The following is a 16,754-nucleotide window of genomic DNA, read 5'->3' as shown; positions in this document are numbered from 1 at the left end:
ATGAAAACTATTAATTAGGCCGAGATAATTTAGGAAAACTAACAGATTTTTCTCTAAAGATCTATTAAAATACGTTTGAAGATTTTTATGGGAATAAAAATTTAATGTGTAGAATTGTTTGTGGAAAAACCGAAATGTATAGATGTTATCCAGCTATTTATGACAATAAACATATCAAATTAGGTAGATTTAAATAGTTTCATTAATTTAGTTTCTACGAAATGTTATTTTAGGAAAATTGTTATTCAGTAATGTTGTAAATAAAACATATTAAATAAGCAAAACTTGACTGACATAAACCACAATGTACTTCAAAAATAATAATATAGATTCAAGGCCGTAGGCCAGTGTTTCTTATTTTCATGAATAGGCACGACTCTGATAATACCTTACCCCATTGTATCCTCCAAACAAAACCCAGTTTTAAATGTTTAAAAACAAACCCACTCTATGGAGAAATCCATAGATAAATTATGCTATAAAAATATATACCAAATATGCAAAATTTTCATCAAGCAAGATTACTGAATAATAACTTCGAGCTACACTAAAAACATAAAATAATTTTATTAATGTTTTACTCAAAAACTTTATGTGAACGAATGTAAAATATGACCCAATACCTCTTATATATACAATAAAACATCTATAAATTAATAATGTTGGGACCGTGATATTTTATTAGTTTATAGTGATATTAATTTATAGTATTTATAATTTATAGATATATTTTCTAATTGTTTGAATTTTTGAAAATTAGGAATTGATACAATTTTTAAAAAATAAGATTAGACTTTCGAATGTTATAAATTTATAGTTTTAGAATTGAATTAGTAATATTTAGAAAACATTATTGACAATAAATCAAATAAAATAGACAAATTCGCTAATATATATGACATACGTAAACTCAAGTTTATGAATAATAATATCAATTGGCGTATTTTAATAGTCTATATAACTGTCAAAATGAAAATGATGAATATCTAAAAATTGAAAACTTCAAAAAATATAGTTACTTTTATGACATGTTATATAGTATTTATATCATTATACTTTGGAAATACAACATAGTAAATGTATCATATATATGAGCTCTAAGAGAAATTTTATTTTTTTAAAACATATATTGTTAGATCAACATATTTATATATATATATATATATATACATATGTAAATTTACATCATTATTAATTTAAGATATTATTAGTACCATATTTTACATGGAGATTTCAAAAAATTATTATCTTATCGAACTTCGTTAATTTTAATATTGGCCCGATTCAGGACCAACAAAATTTATTAATTTATAGTGTTTATTAATTTATACAGTATTAATTTATAGAGGTTTTACTGTATATGCATAACAAAAAGATTTTTTAGGTTAGAATAAAAAGATTTTGTAGATTATAAGAAAAAAGTTAGTTGAAATATCCTACTTTAACTGCTATTTAAATGAGTTAGTATTTTCTTGTTACAATTATACAATTTTTTTTTCATAAGTCTTTTTTGTAAATTCATACAATAACATTTTCTGTAATATATTATATGATAAGTAGGGTTATTTTGCTATAAGCTATGTTACATGGAAACTCATTTTAAGGTCCGTTTCCCGTTTCCGAAACGTTTCTGAAACGGAAACTCGTGGAAACACGGAAAAAGCCATGGAAACACGATTCGTAAATTTTTTTGTTTGGAAACACGATGGAAACTTCCTTTTCGTTTTGGAAACATGACGAAAACTTTTTTTAGCTTAGAAACTTAATAAATAAAATAATTTGAAAATATATATTCATAATACATATAAATATATAATATATTAATATTTTAATTCAACTATTTAAAATTTATGTTTTGAATATATGTTGTATCAAATATTTATTTTGATATAGGTTTTATGTTTGGTGTTTTATTATGTATATACTTATATATCCAGGTATATATGCATACGTTTCTCAAACGTTTCCATTTTATAATTTTAGGAAATTAGCGTTTCTATTTCCGAAACGTTTCGTTTCCAAGTATCCGTTTCCGTTTCTATGCAACCTAGGCTATAAGTATATAGAGATAATAGTTAACTTCCCTCGTGGAGAACAGCCGCGTACCTCATCTCAGCTAATCGAGTTCATGGATCGCCTTGTTCGTAACAAGATCTCCTCTGTTCAGCGAAACAACCCGGCAAAGCTACGGGATGGCTTACAAATCTGGTTTCAGTCCAGATCTTAAAGTTCCTTTTGATTTCTCAAATAACTTTTACTCTTACTTTTGAAACAAGGATCAAATAACTTTTGTACAAGCCTTTTTTGGTTGAATATAATTTAGCATTCATTAAAAAAAAAAAGTTAACTTCCTATTTAAAACATGAAAATATCGATCTTCTCATACCTAAACGGGCCTAGGTAAAAATTGGGCTCACTGAATTTATTAAAATAGCCCAAATTCAAATATTGTTCTGTTATCTGTCTGATGTCCCACATCGCTGATCTTACAAGCTAATCGAGTGTTTTATATGTCATTAGAGTCGACAATGTGATTGTTACCTTCACTAAAATTGGAACGATATTAGCATGGCCCCTGTGCAAGGATGACACGCTTAATTCGAGAGTTGGTCCAAATTTTTTTTTTGAAATTTTTCCAAGATCGGTTCTTCTTCACATTTTCCGGTACAAATCTACAATAACCGAAAACCGGTTTGGTTATATGTAATCTAATACTATTATACCGGTTTAAAGAATCGTTTACTCTCTCTCTCTCCCTCTCTTACAAGAGCCTCTCTAAAACCCTTTCGCGTCACTCTCTAGAGAAGATCTCAGGAGCTTCAATGGCTGGCTTATTGTTATTGATTACTACTACTATTATTCAGTGAATCTACTAAGTTTCCTATTTTGGTTGATTTCTCAAGTTTGCCATGGCTGTTGTGCTCAAATCAATTCTCAAAAACCAAACTTTGTATAAGACTCTCTTGAAGAGACCACAGTGCGTCTCGCCTTTGATTGTCTCCAGAACCTTAACTTCGGAAGCTCATAAGAAGCCACTCTCTGTTTTTTTCGAAGAGGCTGTTGGATTGAGACCCAGACCAGAAACGAGCGAAATCGAAGAAGAAGAAGAAGAACAAGGCAACGAATTGAAGAGAAAGCTTTTGGAATTGGAGAGGAAACTCATAGAACTGAAGAAATCTGAACCTGTGAGAAAGAAGAAACAGAAGGAGAAGGTTGTGACATCAGAGGAAACTGAGAAAAGGCATGATAATCTTTACAAGTTGTCTAAAGGTGACGAAGAAGAGAAGAAAGAGGTAAAGAAACGTAGTCGGGAACAAGAGGATGTGATTAGGGTTTATAAGGAGCTTCCTATAGAGATGGTGTCGTTTGTGAGGCTTCTGCATAAAGAAGGGTATTTGAACAAGGCTAATTTCATCACTGGAGAAAAGTTGAATATGGGGAATCTTAATGAAGAGTATTCTAGAACTTTTGTTAAGTTTGCTGCGGAAAGGTTTGGAAAGGATTACCAGGAAATAGCAAAGTAAGAATCTTTTTACTTGTATATTGATTGATCATATATTGTGTTTTGTTCTGTTGGATTGTTACAACTACATCTTAGGCTTCGTTTAGAGAAGGTGTTCATGTAAGTATCCAGTTCTGCCAGTTCGTTTGCGACACCTTCTAGGGTTTGCATTGTAGTATATGTAACATTTCTTGGGTAGTATAGGTTGGGGTTGGAAAATGAGGGCTTCAGTGCTAGTTCTTTAGGAATGAGGAATCTTTTGTGATGAATTGAGTTCTTGTGGTTGAATCACAGGCTAGTTGTAGCATTGATTGAGATATTCTGATGAAAGAATTGATTAATACATTTGTAGATCTTTTCAATGGAATTATTTGTCGACTGTTGAGTTTTAGAATCTTTTCTATGGTCTTGATTGCCTTACCTTGCAGCATTTTATTTGCCCTTAGTTAAATTGTTGTTTGGATAACTGATGGATAATGATTAGGTTTCGTTTAGAGAAATGTTTGTTGAAATGTTCATCTTCATGGGTCTCTGATGACAAACTTGGGCATGTTTAGGTGAAAACTTCTCAGTACGCTTTTCATTTGTGCTAGCGCTATTGGAAGGACTAGTGAGGAACCTTTGTGATGAATTGATGTCTTGTGTTTCGATCATAGGCTAGTTGTCCCATTGGTAGAGAAATTATGATATTAGAAGTGATTAATACATTCGTAGGTGCCTTAAACGTATGGTCTTGATTGCCTCAATCCCTGCAGCATTTTATTCTCCCCTTACCTAGCTAGGAAGTTTGAAATTGATCCTATCATCTTATTGTTTCTACAGCTTTCCATAACCTCAGATTTAACTTGCAGGTGGTTATCAGGTAGTGACCTGAAGAAGATTGTGCTCTTTGGTTGCCCGAGTGTGGAAAAAAGGGCAGTATTCGCTGCTAAGACATTGCGCAACTTTTTTGATATCCATGAGAATAATGTAAGTTTATGTATACACACACTCACTACACTGTCCTTATCTCATTTCGCAACTCCCAAACTGCATCTAACAAAGTCTTTTTTCGCATAAATAGGTGTGCAATAAATGCGTGTTAAAAGAGAAGTGCAAGTTTCCAAACCAGAGCGTATGGGATGGCAAAACAAAGCACCTACACTTGTCTGTTGTGATGAAAGTCATCACACTATATCCATTAGACTTGACTCATCCAAAGCTACAAGTTCCTCAAGAGGTACAAGACTCAGTCGCAAGATTGCTGACAGAGATTCAGAACTTAAGCCGAACTGTCTGTACTCCTCTCGCATGAGTTATAACCTTATCAAAGATTTGTTTGTAGTAGAGATCAATCTAGTGTTTTCACAAATGGAAGTTTGAACAAAATAAAAAAAACTAATATGAAGAAGAAGAGTCTTCACTCTAACTTTCACTTGCAACAGTTAAAGGGTTACAAATCCGATTATACTTGGTTATGCTTTCACATTTTATCTCCATTAGGTGCATAGTATTAGTGAGCCAGAAGCTCCACTATAGTGTTAGTGAACCTTCTGGCTGAGTCAGAAACTTTCTGGATAAGTATGGAAGGAATGGGTCTTCTGACTTCAGAAGAGACAGAGACTCGTCTTTAAAACAAGCCTATCACCAAGAGCCACAGGCATTGCTATCAAACGTGGCGGTAAGGTGGTGATTGATATGTGTGCGTCTTTTCAAAATCACTTTCTTCGCTTTGAAGTTCACTCGCTAGATTCCATAGCATCTCCCATACATTCGAACTCTCCACGAAAAAAAGGATAAATTTTCAAACTTTTTTGTGGGTCTCAGCTTTCCAACTTCTATTGAAACCTAATTTTGATTACAGTGTGAGTGGATATCGTAAAATTTGTGGCTTTTCTCCTCCTTCTATCTCACTCTTCAAGCTTTTACCTTTTTAACTCTTGGTGGAGTTGTAAATTTTAAACTTTTGATAAATTCTCGGAGATTCTGAGTTTGTCTCGCATGTGGATTTGAATACCGAAGAAACAATGTCTGTGGAAAGATCTTTGGAAGCTTGGGAAGAGGTTCAAAGACATGGACATGACCTAGCTGATAGACTTGCTCAGGGCTTTAACGGTTTGATTCATATCAACCCACCTTCGTTTCCATCGAAGCTATTCGATCTCGAGTTTTCAAGTCAGCATTTTGGGATTAGGGATCCTAAGTTTTTCACCGACCAACCCATCAATGGCGTCTCGGCGATTGTTGATATTGGGAACAAGATTGGTCAAGCTGGTGTTGATTTTGGCGCTGGATTAAATGTGATGGTTCATCAATTCTTCAGAAGGTTGCCTATACCGTTTTGGCACGATGGGACTGTTTCAACTGAGAGGTATTCTGTTACGAGGAGCCATGGGGCGTATGTGGACACAAAAGAGAACTCAGGGTTTTCTAAGACTGATACTGCTTCCTCTGTTACTGTGTTGGAGGAGAAAGTTACAGACTTCGATTTAAGTACTATTGGATTACATACGAGACCAAAGGTACTTGTTGTACTTCTGCAATTTCAAGTTTTTAATTTTTGTTTCTTACTGATCAAAGTGGCCTTAGCTTTGTATATAACGGCAGAGATATCTAGCTTCGATTTCCTAGAGGTTTGAGTATGAGCATATCCAAAGTTTAAAGAATTTAGATGCTTGCTTATTGAGATATTGTGAAAATAGGATTAAGTTAAGCTATGGCTTTGGTCAGTAAGTATAAATTGACATGGTGAATCAGGTTCAGTGGAGTTTTTTTCAAGGGTGAAATTTGTTTACAGATTACAGTTTCTGCTCCTTGTAGGGAATGGTTGAGCTATCGTCAAGTTATGAAAGTAGAACAAGTGGTATGGAACATTCATTAGCAGCCAGGGGAGATCTTTGGAGGGTAGAAGCTTCTACTTCAAATTCCGCTGCGAGAGATGATAGCTCGTCTCTCTTTCTACTTCAGCTCGGACCTTTGTTATTTCTGCGCGATTCAACTCTTCTGTTACCTGTTCATTTATCAAAGCAACACTTGCTTTGGTACGGGTATGATAGAAAGGTATGCTTAAAGCTTCAACCTTATTATCTTTTGTCTCAATGGAAGTATGATTGTGTTACTTGTGTTAGTCTTCTTATCTCGAACTTTTGCTTATTGTTTCAAAACTCGGATATCACTCATATGGTAATCTCTTTTCAGAAAGGTATGCATTCTCTGTGTCCAGCTTTGTGGTCAAAGCATCGAAGATGGCTTATGATGTCCATGCTCTGCCTCAATCCTTTAGATTGCGTAAGTGTCTTTACTTTAAAATCTGTCTACGCGTGTATATGTGTGTTTGTTTGCCTTTTCATAATCTTGCATTGTGGAACTAATTCTCGAAGCTTTGTATTTCTCCGGCTCATGGAACAGTCATTTGTAGACTTGCAATTCCCAAATGGACAATTAACATATGTATCTGGTGAGGGATTGACGACAAGTGTCTTTGTTCCTTTATGCGGTGGTCTTCTTCAAGCGCAAGGTCAATATCCAGGAGATATGAGATTTAGTTTCTCCTGCAAGGTTGGTTAATAATATTTGATCAAGTATAGTCACTCACAATTCTTTATTCAAGAGCTTACAAAAATTTCGACTTTGATGTTTCAGAGTAAAAAGGGAGCACGAATCGCACCAATGGTAAATTGGCCTGACAAATCATTTGCATTGGGTGTTTCTCAAGCCTTGGCTTGGCGTAGGTCCGGTCTCATGTTGAAACCTGCAATTCAACTTAGGTTAATTAAAACCGGCCTTTCTCTTTCCAATCAAAACGCTTCTTTTTTTTCCTTTTGAACTCACAAACACAGTAAACAGCATGTGCTCTACATTTGGTGGAAGCAATCCCGGGGTGAGAACCGAAGTTATTCACTCGTTGAACGATAATATCAATATGATATGTGGCTGCGCATTCGCAGCTCATCCTTCAACATTTGCATCTGTTTCCGTAAGCTAATATTTCTCTTTCTTTCTTTTTCTTTAACCCAAACCTAGTTTGGTTGTTCATTGCTCTCATTTTGGGTTTTCTCTAAAACCTCAGTTTGGTCGGTCAAAGTGGAATGGGAACATTGGACGAACCGGAATAGTTGTTAGAGCTGATACTCCTCTTTCAAACGTTGCTCGACCATCTTTCTCCATTCAGATTAACAATGCTTTCGAGTTCTAAAAATATGTAAGGGCTAAGTGTTTGGTTTGTGTAGTCTCTCGTCTAAAGACTAAATTGTATATAGTAAATCAAACTCATCAATCCCACAGAAAGATTTCACAGCCTAATAACAAAACCTGAAAATAAATCTTATTTTGTACAGTAAATTTAGCAAGAAAAAAAAAAAAAATTATACAATTCATTACTCAATCTTCACATCGGTAAGATCATCTAACAGTCCCCTCGACGAAGATGATGACCTTCCTTCTTCTTGCTGTTGTAGGCTAACATCTTTGCTAGGCTCAGAGAAGGAAGAGTCAACCCAAGGACCCTCCAAAGAAGACGAGCTAATGTGTTGTTCACTGTTTCTTGTATAGGTCGAGACTTGTGACTCGCTGTCTTGTGACAAAAGCTCGAAGGCCTTAAACCTCATTGCAGCTGAATCACTTGGATCAGCTTCACGTTTCACCAGTGGTGGTTGGACTTTGATTTTTCCTTCTAGCATTCTTACAATAGATGACATTGGTGGTCTCAGTGTCGGAGAGGGGTTGGTACAGAGTAAAGCTATGTTCAACATCCTCATTGCTTCTTTCTTCGAAAAGCTTGTACCAAGATCAGGATCCACGAGTTCTAGAAGACTCCCTTGTTCTTGCAAGACATTTGCCCAATCAAGAAGGTAAATAAACTCTTCTCTTGGTCTGTAATTTGTATTGCTCTTTCCACTAACAATCTCTAAGCAGACAACACCAAAGCTGTAAACATCTGCTTTGTCTGTTAAGTAACCTCTCATTGCATACTCTGGAGCCATGTAACCTCTGCATCAGTGAAACATAAATTCTTGTAAGTGTTAACCAATGAATTTCAGAAAAGATAAGTAATGAACACTCACATTGTTCCTGCAATCCTTGTGCTGATATGTGTATTCTCTTCCTCGTCGAGCTTGGCTAGACCAAAATCCGAGATCTTAGCATTTAGAGACAGATCAAGAAGCACGTTTGTCGCTTTTATGTCTCTATGAACAATCTTCAGCCTTGATTCCTCGTGTAGATAAGACAATCCTTTCGCAATCCCTAAGCATATTTTGTTCCTTGTTGGCCACTCCAAGTGAAGTTTCTGTTTCTCTGTGCCTGTTAAAATAACCCAAAAGAGACTAGCTTAAAGATCATGATCTTTCAATCTAACTTTTCTCAGATGGATACAGAAAACTAACCAAAGAGTGCGCGAGCGAGGCTGTTGTTCTCTAAGTACTCATACACAAGCAAAAGCTCTTTCCCTTCGATGCAACAACCATAAAGTTTCACAAGATTTGGGTGTTGCAACGCAGATATCATGCCGATCTCAGTCACAAATTCTCTGTTTCCTTGCTTAGATTTTGATGAAAGCTGCTTCACCGCGATGGTCATTCCATCAGCGAGAACACCCTAATAACCAAAACACATTATAACACCAAAATTAAAGAACTTGTGAAGATGTCAAACCAAAGCAATCATGCATCACCTTATAAACTGGTCCAAATCCTCCTTCACCAATCTTATTTTCTGGATCAAAGTTATTAGTAGCACGTTTGATTTGTTTCAATGTGAACGATCCTGTCTGCAAATCAAGTCCCCTAAGCTCTTCTGATAAAACAAAAATGTAAGATTTGAAAGAAACAATCAGATCTTGAAAATGAGAAAGAGCATTTCTTGAAAGATAGGAATGATGTTTTCTTTCTTACCATTTTCATCCACTTCTTCTTTTCCACCTAAGTAACCTGTTAGCATAAGGATTATAAGTACCAGCAACCCGAAAGCTGCACACGCTGCAATTACGATGCCTGCAACTGCTCCTTTGGACAATTCTTTTCCGGTGTCAACCTTGAAATCTACAAGAAGAGGCAATATAAAATAGAGAGAACATTCACTCATTCACTCACTCCAAAATTATAATAAACAGTTTAGAAAGATTGGATAGGAAACTCACTTGGTGTAATCGTTATGGCAGATATGAGAGGCCCGTAAACACCTCGTGTTGGTATTACGTTTGTGCCTTTCCCTAACCACTTCAAGTGAATCTCCAATGTACTTCCATTCACCTGAACATCATCAATTTGCCTTAGGAACGGTTTACCAACTCCACCTGCTCTCTCTGCTATGTTAAAGTCCCTCTCCAACAAATTCCCCTGCACAAGAGAATCCCAGTTTGAATTCTGATCCAAGAAACTGAAACTTGGTTTTGAAACAAAAATTTCATCTTTGTTCTGCAAAACTCACTTGAACATAAATGTCGAATACTCGCCGCCCTAAGCTACTATAAGTCTGGTCATCTGAGAACATAATCTCTGCAAAATGGAGCTGCACTTTGTAACTTCCTTTTATCATGCACAGTCCATAGTACTTGAGTGATTGTGAAGCGAGACGGGCTGTTTTGTAAAACTCTGGAGTTGATTCATTGATCAAGTTAAATGTGTCAGTTGCTAAGTAGGCGGCCTTGTCATTGCCTAACCAAGCTCCAGAACTACTGTATCCCCATCTTTCAGAGACAGAAGAGAATGTTGATGCTCCTCTCTTGTTTAGGTCTTCCACATACATGTCTTTACCAACCTTGAGTTGGTTTCCTCCACAGTTGATTAACAAGGAAGAATCTGCAAGAAACTTATTCAGTTTTTTTTCCCCTAGAAAAGTTTGAATCCTGAAAGAAACTAATTCCCACTTACGTTCTGCCTCTCTAGGACATGGAAGATTCTTCCTCAAACACCATTGAACACTACACAAGTAGGTATTATTTCTCTGTAAGTATCTTTGGTTTAATGAACCGAAAGGAGGGGAAAAAGAAGACTCACGAGTCATCGGTTGCTGATGGGTAGCTGGAGATCAAGTTTCTGAAGATTTTAGCCAATATTGCTGATTAGAAAAGCATATAGACAAGATGAAACTGAAAATCACTGATATGAAACAACAACAATGCTTACACATCAAGCTGATTACAGCTTAGAGTAGGTGGCTTAGTGAAATTGTTGTAAGATAAATCGCTGAAAACAGATCAAGAAATCGTTAAACGCAGTTGTATTCCGAATTTTCAACCTCGAGGTAGTAAGTTAGTTTGCTTACATATTTTGTTTACTATCCAGAATGAACTGAGGAACTGGACCAGTCAATGAGTTATTATTCAGATACCTAAAGCAGCAAAGTAATTAACATTCAGTTTTTGAAAGTAAGATTTATATCATCATTATATGTTGATAATTTGAAACTTACATAAAGTTAAATGTCTCAAGATTTCGAAATGTGTCTGGAATTACACCGGTTAGTATGTTTGAGCTTAAATCTCTGCACACACACATACTTTAAGGTGAGATCTTGGATCAAACTATTAGCCTTTAAGCTGTAGAAGTAGCAAGAGAATTTGACTTACAGTAACTTCAGCTTACTCAAGGAGGTACCAATGTACTCTGGAATAGGTCCCCTTATCAAACAATTTCTTAGTACCCTGATGAAGTTAATAAAAGAAGAAGATACCTAAATGGTGTTTGATGAAACTGAGTTTATAACTTGAGTTGAGTCAAACTTCAACACTTACAATCGTTGCATATTCGTCATATTTTGCAGTTCCGGAAAAGAAGAGGCTGGTCCATGCAAATCGGTTATCCTCCTGATAAAAGAGAGCTTTATTAAGCTCAGAAGTTTTGACGAGCATGCAAAAAAAGGTATCATCAAACTCTTTGCTTACTTACAATTCAAGCAAGTTCTTCAATTTTGATATTGAAGTTGGAATTGGACCTTCCATTGATGTGCCTTGGAGGTCTCTGCAAATTAACAATTCAGTCTTACTACAAACTTCACTGTAAGCTGAAAAATTAAATGAAGGTGACTCACAGCCTAATAAGCTGAGTCCAGTTTCCTATAAAATCAGGTATCTTCCCAGATAGAGAGTTTGCATCAATCCGACTGCAATAAACAGAGGAAGGTTTTAGAATCATTCCAAAGAATACACCAATTTTTGAAGTCTCACTGTATGTCTTTCTACTTACAAATCAGTCAAGTTTTTGAGATTGCTTAAGGACTCAGGGATCCGACCCGTGATGTTGTTTTTTGAAGAGAGTAGCCTGTAATCATAAATACACTAAATCATGCATCAAGTTAAACGATAACAATATATAAGAAAAACAAAACAAAATACATAATAAAAGATCTTACAATCTTTTCAGTCTTCTCAAGTTCCCTAGGTTTGAAGGAAGTTGTCCTGTGAACAGATTAGTTTCCAGTTGCCTGCAAAAGTTTTTTTTCCCCATATAAGTCTCTTCAATTCTGGTTTGAAGGAAATAGAATTCGATATGTAATATTACACTATAGTAAGTGTAGTAATCTCTCCGAGTTGAGGTGGAAATGGTCCGGAGAGACGGTTTCCGGCTACAGACCTGTTTGTTGCAGAAAACAAAAACGCAAGGATCAGTACAACTTTACTGATCATCACAAGGAAAAAGATATATGCATTGGAGAGAGAATGGTTACAAGATTTCAAGCGGAATTCGAGACAATGTCGTAGGGATTGTTCCACTGAGAAAGTTCAGCTGAAGATCTCTGTAAGAAAAAACCACGAACAAAGATTACTTAAGTCCCAAGACTTTGACATTTTGCTATGATCCATTGACAGTAAAATCAAGAAACAAAGATCCAGGTTCATACATCTCTGTGAGACGCGTGAGGTTCCCAAATTCCGGCGGGATTATTCCTCGCAAATTGAAACCTTTAAGCTGTCTGTTTATGAAAGTGAACAAAAGAAGAAAAAAAATCCTTTTCAGAACCCTAACTCTGTTTCTTGTTATATAAGTTACTGAAAAATGAAGTTTCTTTATGTACATGTTTGTGACACGACAGACTGAACTGGAGTTGAGGGTACAGTCGCAGGTGATGTTACTGGTAGCTTTGGGCGACGAGCCGGAAACAAAGTTCCACTTCCCGTCCAAACAAGAAGTCCTCTCGATGTTCACTGTTTTGTTTTGAAGCTTCCTAAAGATGGTTCGCAATGTTTGTACTGTACAATAAAAAATGGTCAAAACATTTGATGGTCAAATATTAATTATGTAAAGTTTTGTATTATACATACCAAAATCTCTAATAAATAAAATTGACGGCATCCCAATAAGGACAGTTACTAATTAATTTGACATATTTTATATTGGTGTTGTTAAAAAAATAGTAAAATGAGAATTTAACCTCTATTGATCTATCAAATTAATGATATATTATATCTTTTTTATAGGTTCAAATCCGTCTTGCAATATAACTCTTCAGTACTATTTTAATTTCTTAATATGTTTAAGTATTTATAGCTTTAATTTTTTTTACTATGCACGGTAGAATTAAACAGTTAAATAAAAAACAGATTTTAATCGTATACAAACTTTAAATTTGGACTTCTAAAATGAAGCTTCTTACTTGTTTGGATTTGGATTTATTTTGATTTATTTTATAATATGATTCCAAAGTTGATGTGGGAAGTTGAAGTGTTGAAGACACATTTATATATTAATTGAGTAAATATGTCCATCTAAAAAAAAACAATTCACAATATATGAGTTGTTTGGATTTGAATAATAAGCAATGGTATCGATTGTAACTTTTTTGAAAATGAAGATTACTTAGAAATACTAGTATATATATAAGTTTTATGAAAGAAATAGTATATGATTACCCAAATTGCACGTACATTAGCGTACAAGTATTAATTTATATAATAATAAACATACTCAAAATAACATATAAATAACAAAAAAAAATCACAATATTTACTTTTAACATATGAACATTTTCATTTTTACCCTCTTTTACACAATTACAATATGTTAAATTAATTTTTAGAATTTTTTTAAGGTTTGGATTCTCTATTTTACATTTAGGATATATTTAGGAAATAAATAAAAAATATTTAGATATTGAATTAAATTTGTTTTTCATATCTAATATCTATTCAATATTGCAATATCTAATATCTTTTAACTATTCAATATCTAAATGATTTTATATCTTGAAGATAATTATAAATGAATTTTTCTATCTTGAAAATAATTATAATGATTTTTATTAAACTATTTACTTTAGCTTGAAAAATAAAAAGTAACTAATTATAAGAATGAATATATTAAAGATATATAAAAAATATTTCGATATTGAATAGAATATGTTTTTATTATTTTAATTTAGAATATTTTTTTTTAGTGTTAGTCAACGTCGGTTCTCGCCGGAATCAGTTGACCGGTGTACTGGATTATATGTCTATGATGTTGACCGCATAACATCATGTAGTTTATGCATGTAGTTATGTAATACATATACTTCGTGTAGTTAAGTATACAATAATATACTTGGCATGTGTGACCATGTATTCTCCTATACTTCGTGTAACTAGTCATCTTTTTCTCTAAAATTAAATTATGATATAATATTAGAAATAAAACCATTAAATTAGTCACGCATTAATAGTCTGACCAACAATAATAGAATATAAATAACTTTATGGATGTTGTAAGGTCCTTTCGTTAACCCAACTTGCACATATTGAAAAGTACAAGTATTATTATTTGATAATACACATCTGACATCTTGGAGAAAAATAAATTATGTATGATATATTCGTAAAAGAAAACCTTTAAATTAGGAGTAATTCTACAAATAGCATAAAAATAAATTTTATTTTTAAATTTAGCATATTATTTTAAATTTTCAATTTTTTTCAAAAAATATAAAAATTACTTTAACCTACTAATATTGTATATGGAAAGCCTATGCTATAATTTTCCAATAAACATTTTAGTGCTATTTTTATGGTATTTTTTAATTAGTCATGCATTACAAAATTGATCTACTATAAAAATATAAATAAATTTATGGATGTGATATATTTATTTTATTTCTAGAGTCCGGGATCATATGTAAATCATGATGACAAAAAAATACCATAGAATAAACGGAATTTTCACAAATATCACAAAATAAGTTTTGTTTCCAGCTTAGCACATCAATTTCAAAAATAACATCATATTTCAAAATTAAACTTTAAACTATAGATACTAAATTCCACCCCTCGCAAAACTATATCCTAGAATGTAAAATTGAGAACTCATAAATAAAAGAAGTTCTAATTTTTTTAAAAATAATTTAGTTGTGTCTTGGAAGTTTGTAGAATGTATGCTATAACTGTCGATAAACTTGTTTCAGTGCTATTAAGGATATTTTTATTAAATAAATTCATTGACGACCAATATCAACAGAATATATATATTTTTGATAAAGAAAATTACAATTTATCTTTTCAATTTTTTTTTGTAAAAAATTATTTACAACCACAATATAGTTTATTCGATTTTTTATGTGCACCAGATTATAGATTAGTCAATAATAACAAAAGACAAAAAAATTTCAATTGGTTTTTTCTTTTAAAAGCACCAATCCCATTTTTTTGGAAAGTTCTCCAAAAAACTCGACTTATATAATATTTGTCATAAAGATAACATAAACTTTTTTGTTGTCAAAAAAATTACTTATATTATTTTATAGTTAAAATGAAGAGAAAGCATGATTTTCTCTAATCTCTCATCTTTTCAGGTCTTGTGGTCAAATCATCAAATATTACTATTTTTTTTTATACGTGGTGAATATGGATGAAAAAATCGATGTTCTCTCCTTTGTAAACTTAAAATCAATCATGAAATCGATTTAAAATCTAGGGATTCAAGAGGGCGAATATTGATTTTAAGTTTACAAAATGGATAAAATTGTTTTTTTCGCCATCTTTAGTCACCACGTGACATAAAAGTAACAATGTTTCACGATTTGGGTAACAATGTTGACCATCGTATTAGAAAAGATAGAAAATTGGAAGAAAATTGTAGTGTGTTTTTTTAACTATAAAATAATATAGGTATTTTTCTGTTTACAAAACAAAAAAAAATATGTTTTTTTTGGCAAATACTTGATATGTCAGATTAATTTGGGGAATTTTGACAAATATTTTTCTTCCAAAATAAAGTTGAATTGGCTACTAATCAAAATTCAAAGTGAAGTAATCTAAACGAAAAGTAAATATTAGACAGAGTGATAGGCACCTTCATCTTCAGGCAAAAATCGAGCATTTGATCCGAATATATCCAAGCAGATGAAGATGAGGAGAAGAAGAGCATACTTGACTTTCTCGGCCGAGCAAAAGAAACCCATTTTTTTTGTTTTTCCTCGGGAGAAAACCAAACAGACTCTCACAATTTTCAAAGAGACCAAAATGATTTAAGAGATTGAGAGATTAGTGTTCACATAATTTATAAACATAAAATCTCATAAATATAATATTTGTTTTAATATCTAGCCACCGGGACTGAATAATTATGTGGAGTTCATTGACTTCTTTCTAAGTCTTCGATTTTGTGTTAAATCATTACAAAAATAAATTATTATAATACAGTAGCACGTTTCTATCATTTTCATGGTTAAATATCGATTTTTTTTTGTTGGTTAAATATCGATTTGTGTACGAAATATCCTTAAACAAAACAAAACCGTTAGACTGGTCCAAAGGTCTGGAAAAGTTAAAAATTATGAAAACATAATGAAAGGAGATCTGGAAGAAATGGCCCACTCCAAGGTGTAATTATATATACTGAATTAAAAAATATATATATACTCATTTGGTTTTTTTTTTTCTCAAATTTTGTTCATTATGTTAAATTAAGGCTAAAAATCTATAAAAAATGGGCATTTTCGTTATTTTAGGTCCTAACTATTTTAAGAACTAGATAGAAGATACACACCATTTAACATCTTTTTGTTTTTTTTTGTTTTTTTGTATTACCAGCAAGTTTTAGGCCTATGCCCATACATCCCATCAGATAAGAGATTAGAACAATTTATTGAAAGTGCAACAGAGCTCTGAAGGGAACATGCAGCTGTGAAGTATCTCAGAGGGCTGATATGCTGATGTGGCGTGACGTGCTGACATGGAGAAATATTGTGGACACAATGACAAGGTGCGTGAGAAGGAAAGAAGAAGAGGTCAAGATATACTCGAAAATATTGAGTGTATATTTGATTAGTTGGAATAAGGGAATATATTCTCTTAAGGATAAGGAAT

General features: G+C 33.2%; 3 protein-coding genes and 1 pseudogene across 4 annotated transcripts; 3 read left to right on the top strand and 1 right to left on the bottom strand.

Annotated features, from left to right (window-relative positions):
- The first annotated feature begins 2,530 nt into the window (after positions 1–2,530).
- LOC147947990 (U6 spliceosomal RNA) lies at positions 2,531–2,621 on the top strand (annotated as a pseudogene).
- Positions 2,537–4,954, top strand: LOC104778282 (uncharacterized). Its single transcript, XM_010502693.3, has 3 exons — positions 2,537–3,520; positions 4,354–4,471; positions 4,566–4,954. The coding sequence occupies exons 1-3, from the start codon at positions 2,910–2,912 to the stop codon at positions 4,794–4,796; spliced, it is 960 nt and encodes a 319-aa protein (XP_010500995.1). The 5' UTR covers positions 2,537–2,909; the 3' UTR covers positions 4,797–4,954.
- A 145-nt stretch (positions 4,955–5,099) lies between these two features.
- Positions 5,100–8,557, top strand: LOC147947989 (uncharacterized). Of its 2 annotated transcripts, none has more exons than XM_087509027.1 (8): positions 5,100–6,003; positions 6,302–6,541; positions 6,680–6,769; positions 6,890–7,039; positions 7,124–7,248; positions 7,328–7,457; positions 7,551–7,682; positions 7,939–8,557. In XM_087509027.1, the coding sequence occupies exons 1-7, from the start codon at positions 5,509–5,511 to the stop codon at positions 7,674–7,676; spliced, it is 1,356 nt and encodes a 451-aa protein (XP_087365153.1). In that variant the 5' UTR covers positions 5,100–5,508; the 3' UTR covers positions 7,677–7,682; positions 7,939–8,557. The 2 variants fall into 2 exon arrangements, with proteins under 2 accessions (XP_087365153.1, XP_010500989.1); XM_010502687.3 differs by having other exon boundaries at positions 5,150–6,003; positions 8,033–8,557.
- On the bottom strand, positions 7,682–15,965 carry LOC147947988 (putative LRR receptor-like serine/threonine-protein kinase At1g53440). The gene is made up of 23 exons (XM_087509026.1): positions 15,739–15,965; positions 12,494–12,668; positions 12,320–12,391; positions 12,146–12,214; positions 11,980–12,051; positions 11,831–11,902; positions 11,665–11,739; positions 11,510–11,581; positions 11,368–11,439; positions 11,214–11,285; positions 11,049–11,123; positions 10,892–10,963; positions 10,745–10,810; positions 10,606–10,665; positions 10,477–10,515; positions 10,351–10,400; positions 9,908–10,278; positions 9,618–9,816; positions 9,373–9,519; positions 9,153–9,274; positions 8,866–9,076; positions 8,545–8,782; positions 7,682–8,470 (listed from the first exon to the last, which is right to left on the bottom strand). Exons 1-23 carry the CDS (start codon positions 15,845–15,847, stop codon positions 7,858–7,860), a joined length of 3,123 nt encoding a protein of 1,040 aa, XP_087365152.1. The 5' UTR covers positions 15,848–15,965; the 3' UTR covers positions 7,682–7,857.
- Between the last annotated feature and the right edge of the window lie 789 nt (positions 15,966–16,754).

This window comes from Camelina sativa, chromosome 3, assembly GCF_030686135.1.
Source record: "Camelina sativa cultivar CO46 ecotype springtype chromosome 3, ASM3068613v1".
In the NCBI taxonomy this organism is placed as follows: domain Eukaryota; kingdom Viridiplantae; phylum Streptophyta; class Magnoliopsida; order Brassicales; family Brassicaceae; genus Camelina; species Camelina sativa.
The sequence above is the reverse complement of the archived record's forward strand: the minus strand, read 5'-3'. Positions and strand labels throughout refer to the sequence as shown.

Excerpts from the sequence above, each read along its gene's own strand:
- LOC104778282 (XM_010502693.3), top strand. The coding sequence starts at position 2,910 with ATGGCTGTTGTGCTCAAATCAATTCTCAAAAACCAAACTTTGTATAAG. Across the intron at positions 3,521-4,353 it reads GATTACCAGGAAATAGCAAA|GTGGTTATCAGGTAGTGACC; the intron begins GTAAGAATCTTT and ends TTTAACTTGCAG. Across the intron at positions 4,472-4,565 it reads TTGATATCCATGAGAATAAT|GTGTGCAATAAATGCGTGTT; the intron begins GTAAGTTTATGT and ends TCGCATAAATAG.
- LOC147947989 (XM_087509027.1), top strand. The coding sequence starts at position 5,509 with ATGTCTGTGGAAAGATCTTTGGAAGCTTGGGAAGAGGTTCAAAGACAT. Across the intron at positions 6,542-6,679 it reads GGTACGGGTATGATAGAAAG|AAAGGTATGCATTCTCTGTG; the intron begins GTATGCTTAAAG and ends ATCTCTTTTCAG. Across the intron at positions 7,040-7,123 it reads GATTTAGTTTCTCCTGCAAG|AGTAAAAAGGGAGCACGAAT; the intron begins GTTGGTTAATAA and ends TTGATGTTTCAG.
- LOC147947988 (XM_087509026.1), bottom strand. The coding sequence starts at position 15,847 with ATGGGTTTCTTTTGCTCGGCCGAGAAAGTCAAGTATGCTCTTCTTCTC. Across the intron at positions 11,124-11,213 it reads ATGACGAATATGCAACGATT|GGTACTAAGAAATTGTTTGA; the intron begins GTAAGTGTTGAA and ends TAACTTCATCAG. Across the intron at positions 9,275-9,372 it reads AGAAGAAGTGGATGAAAATG|AAGAGCTTAGGGGACTTGAT; the intron begins GTAAGAAAGAAA and ends TTGTTTTATCAG.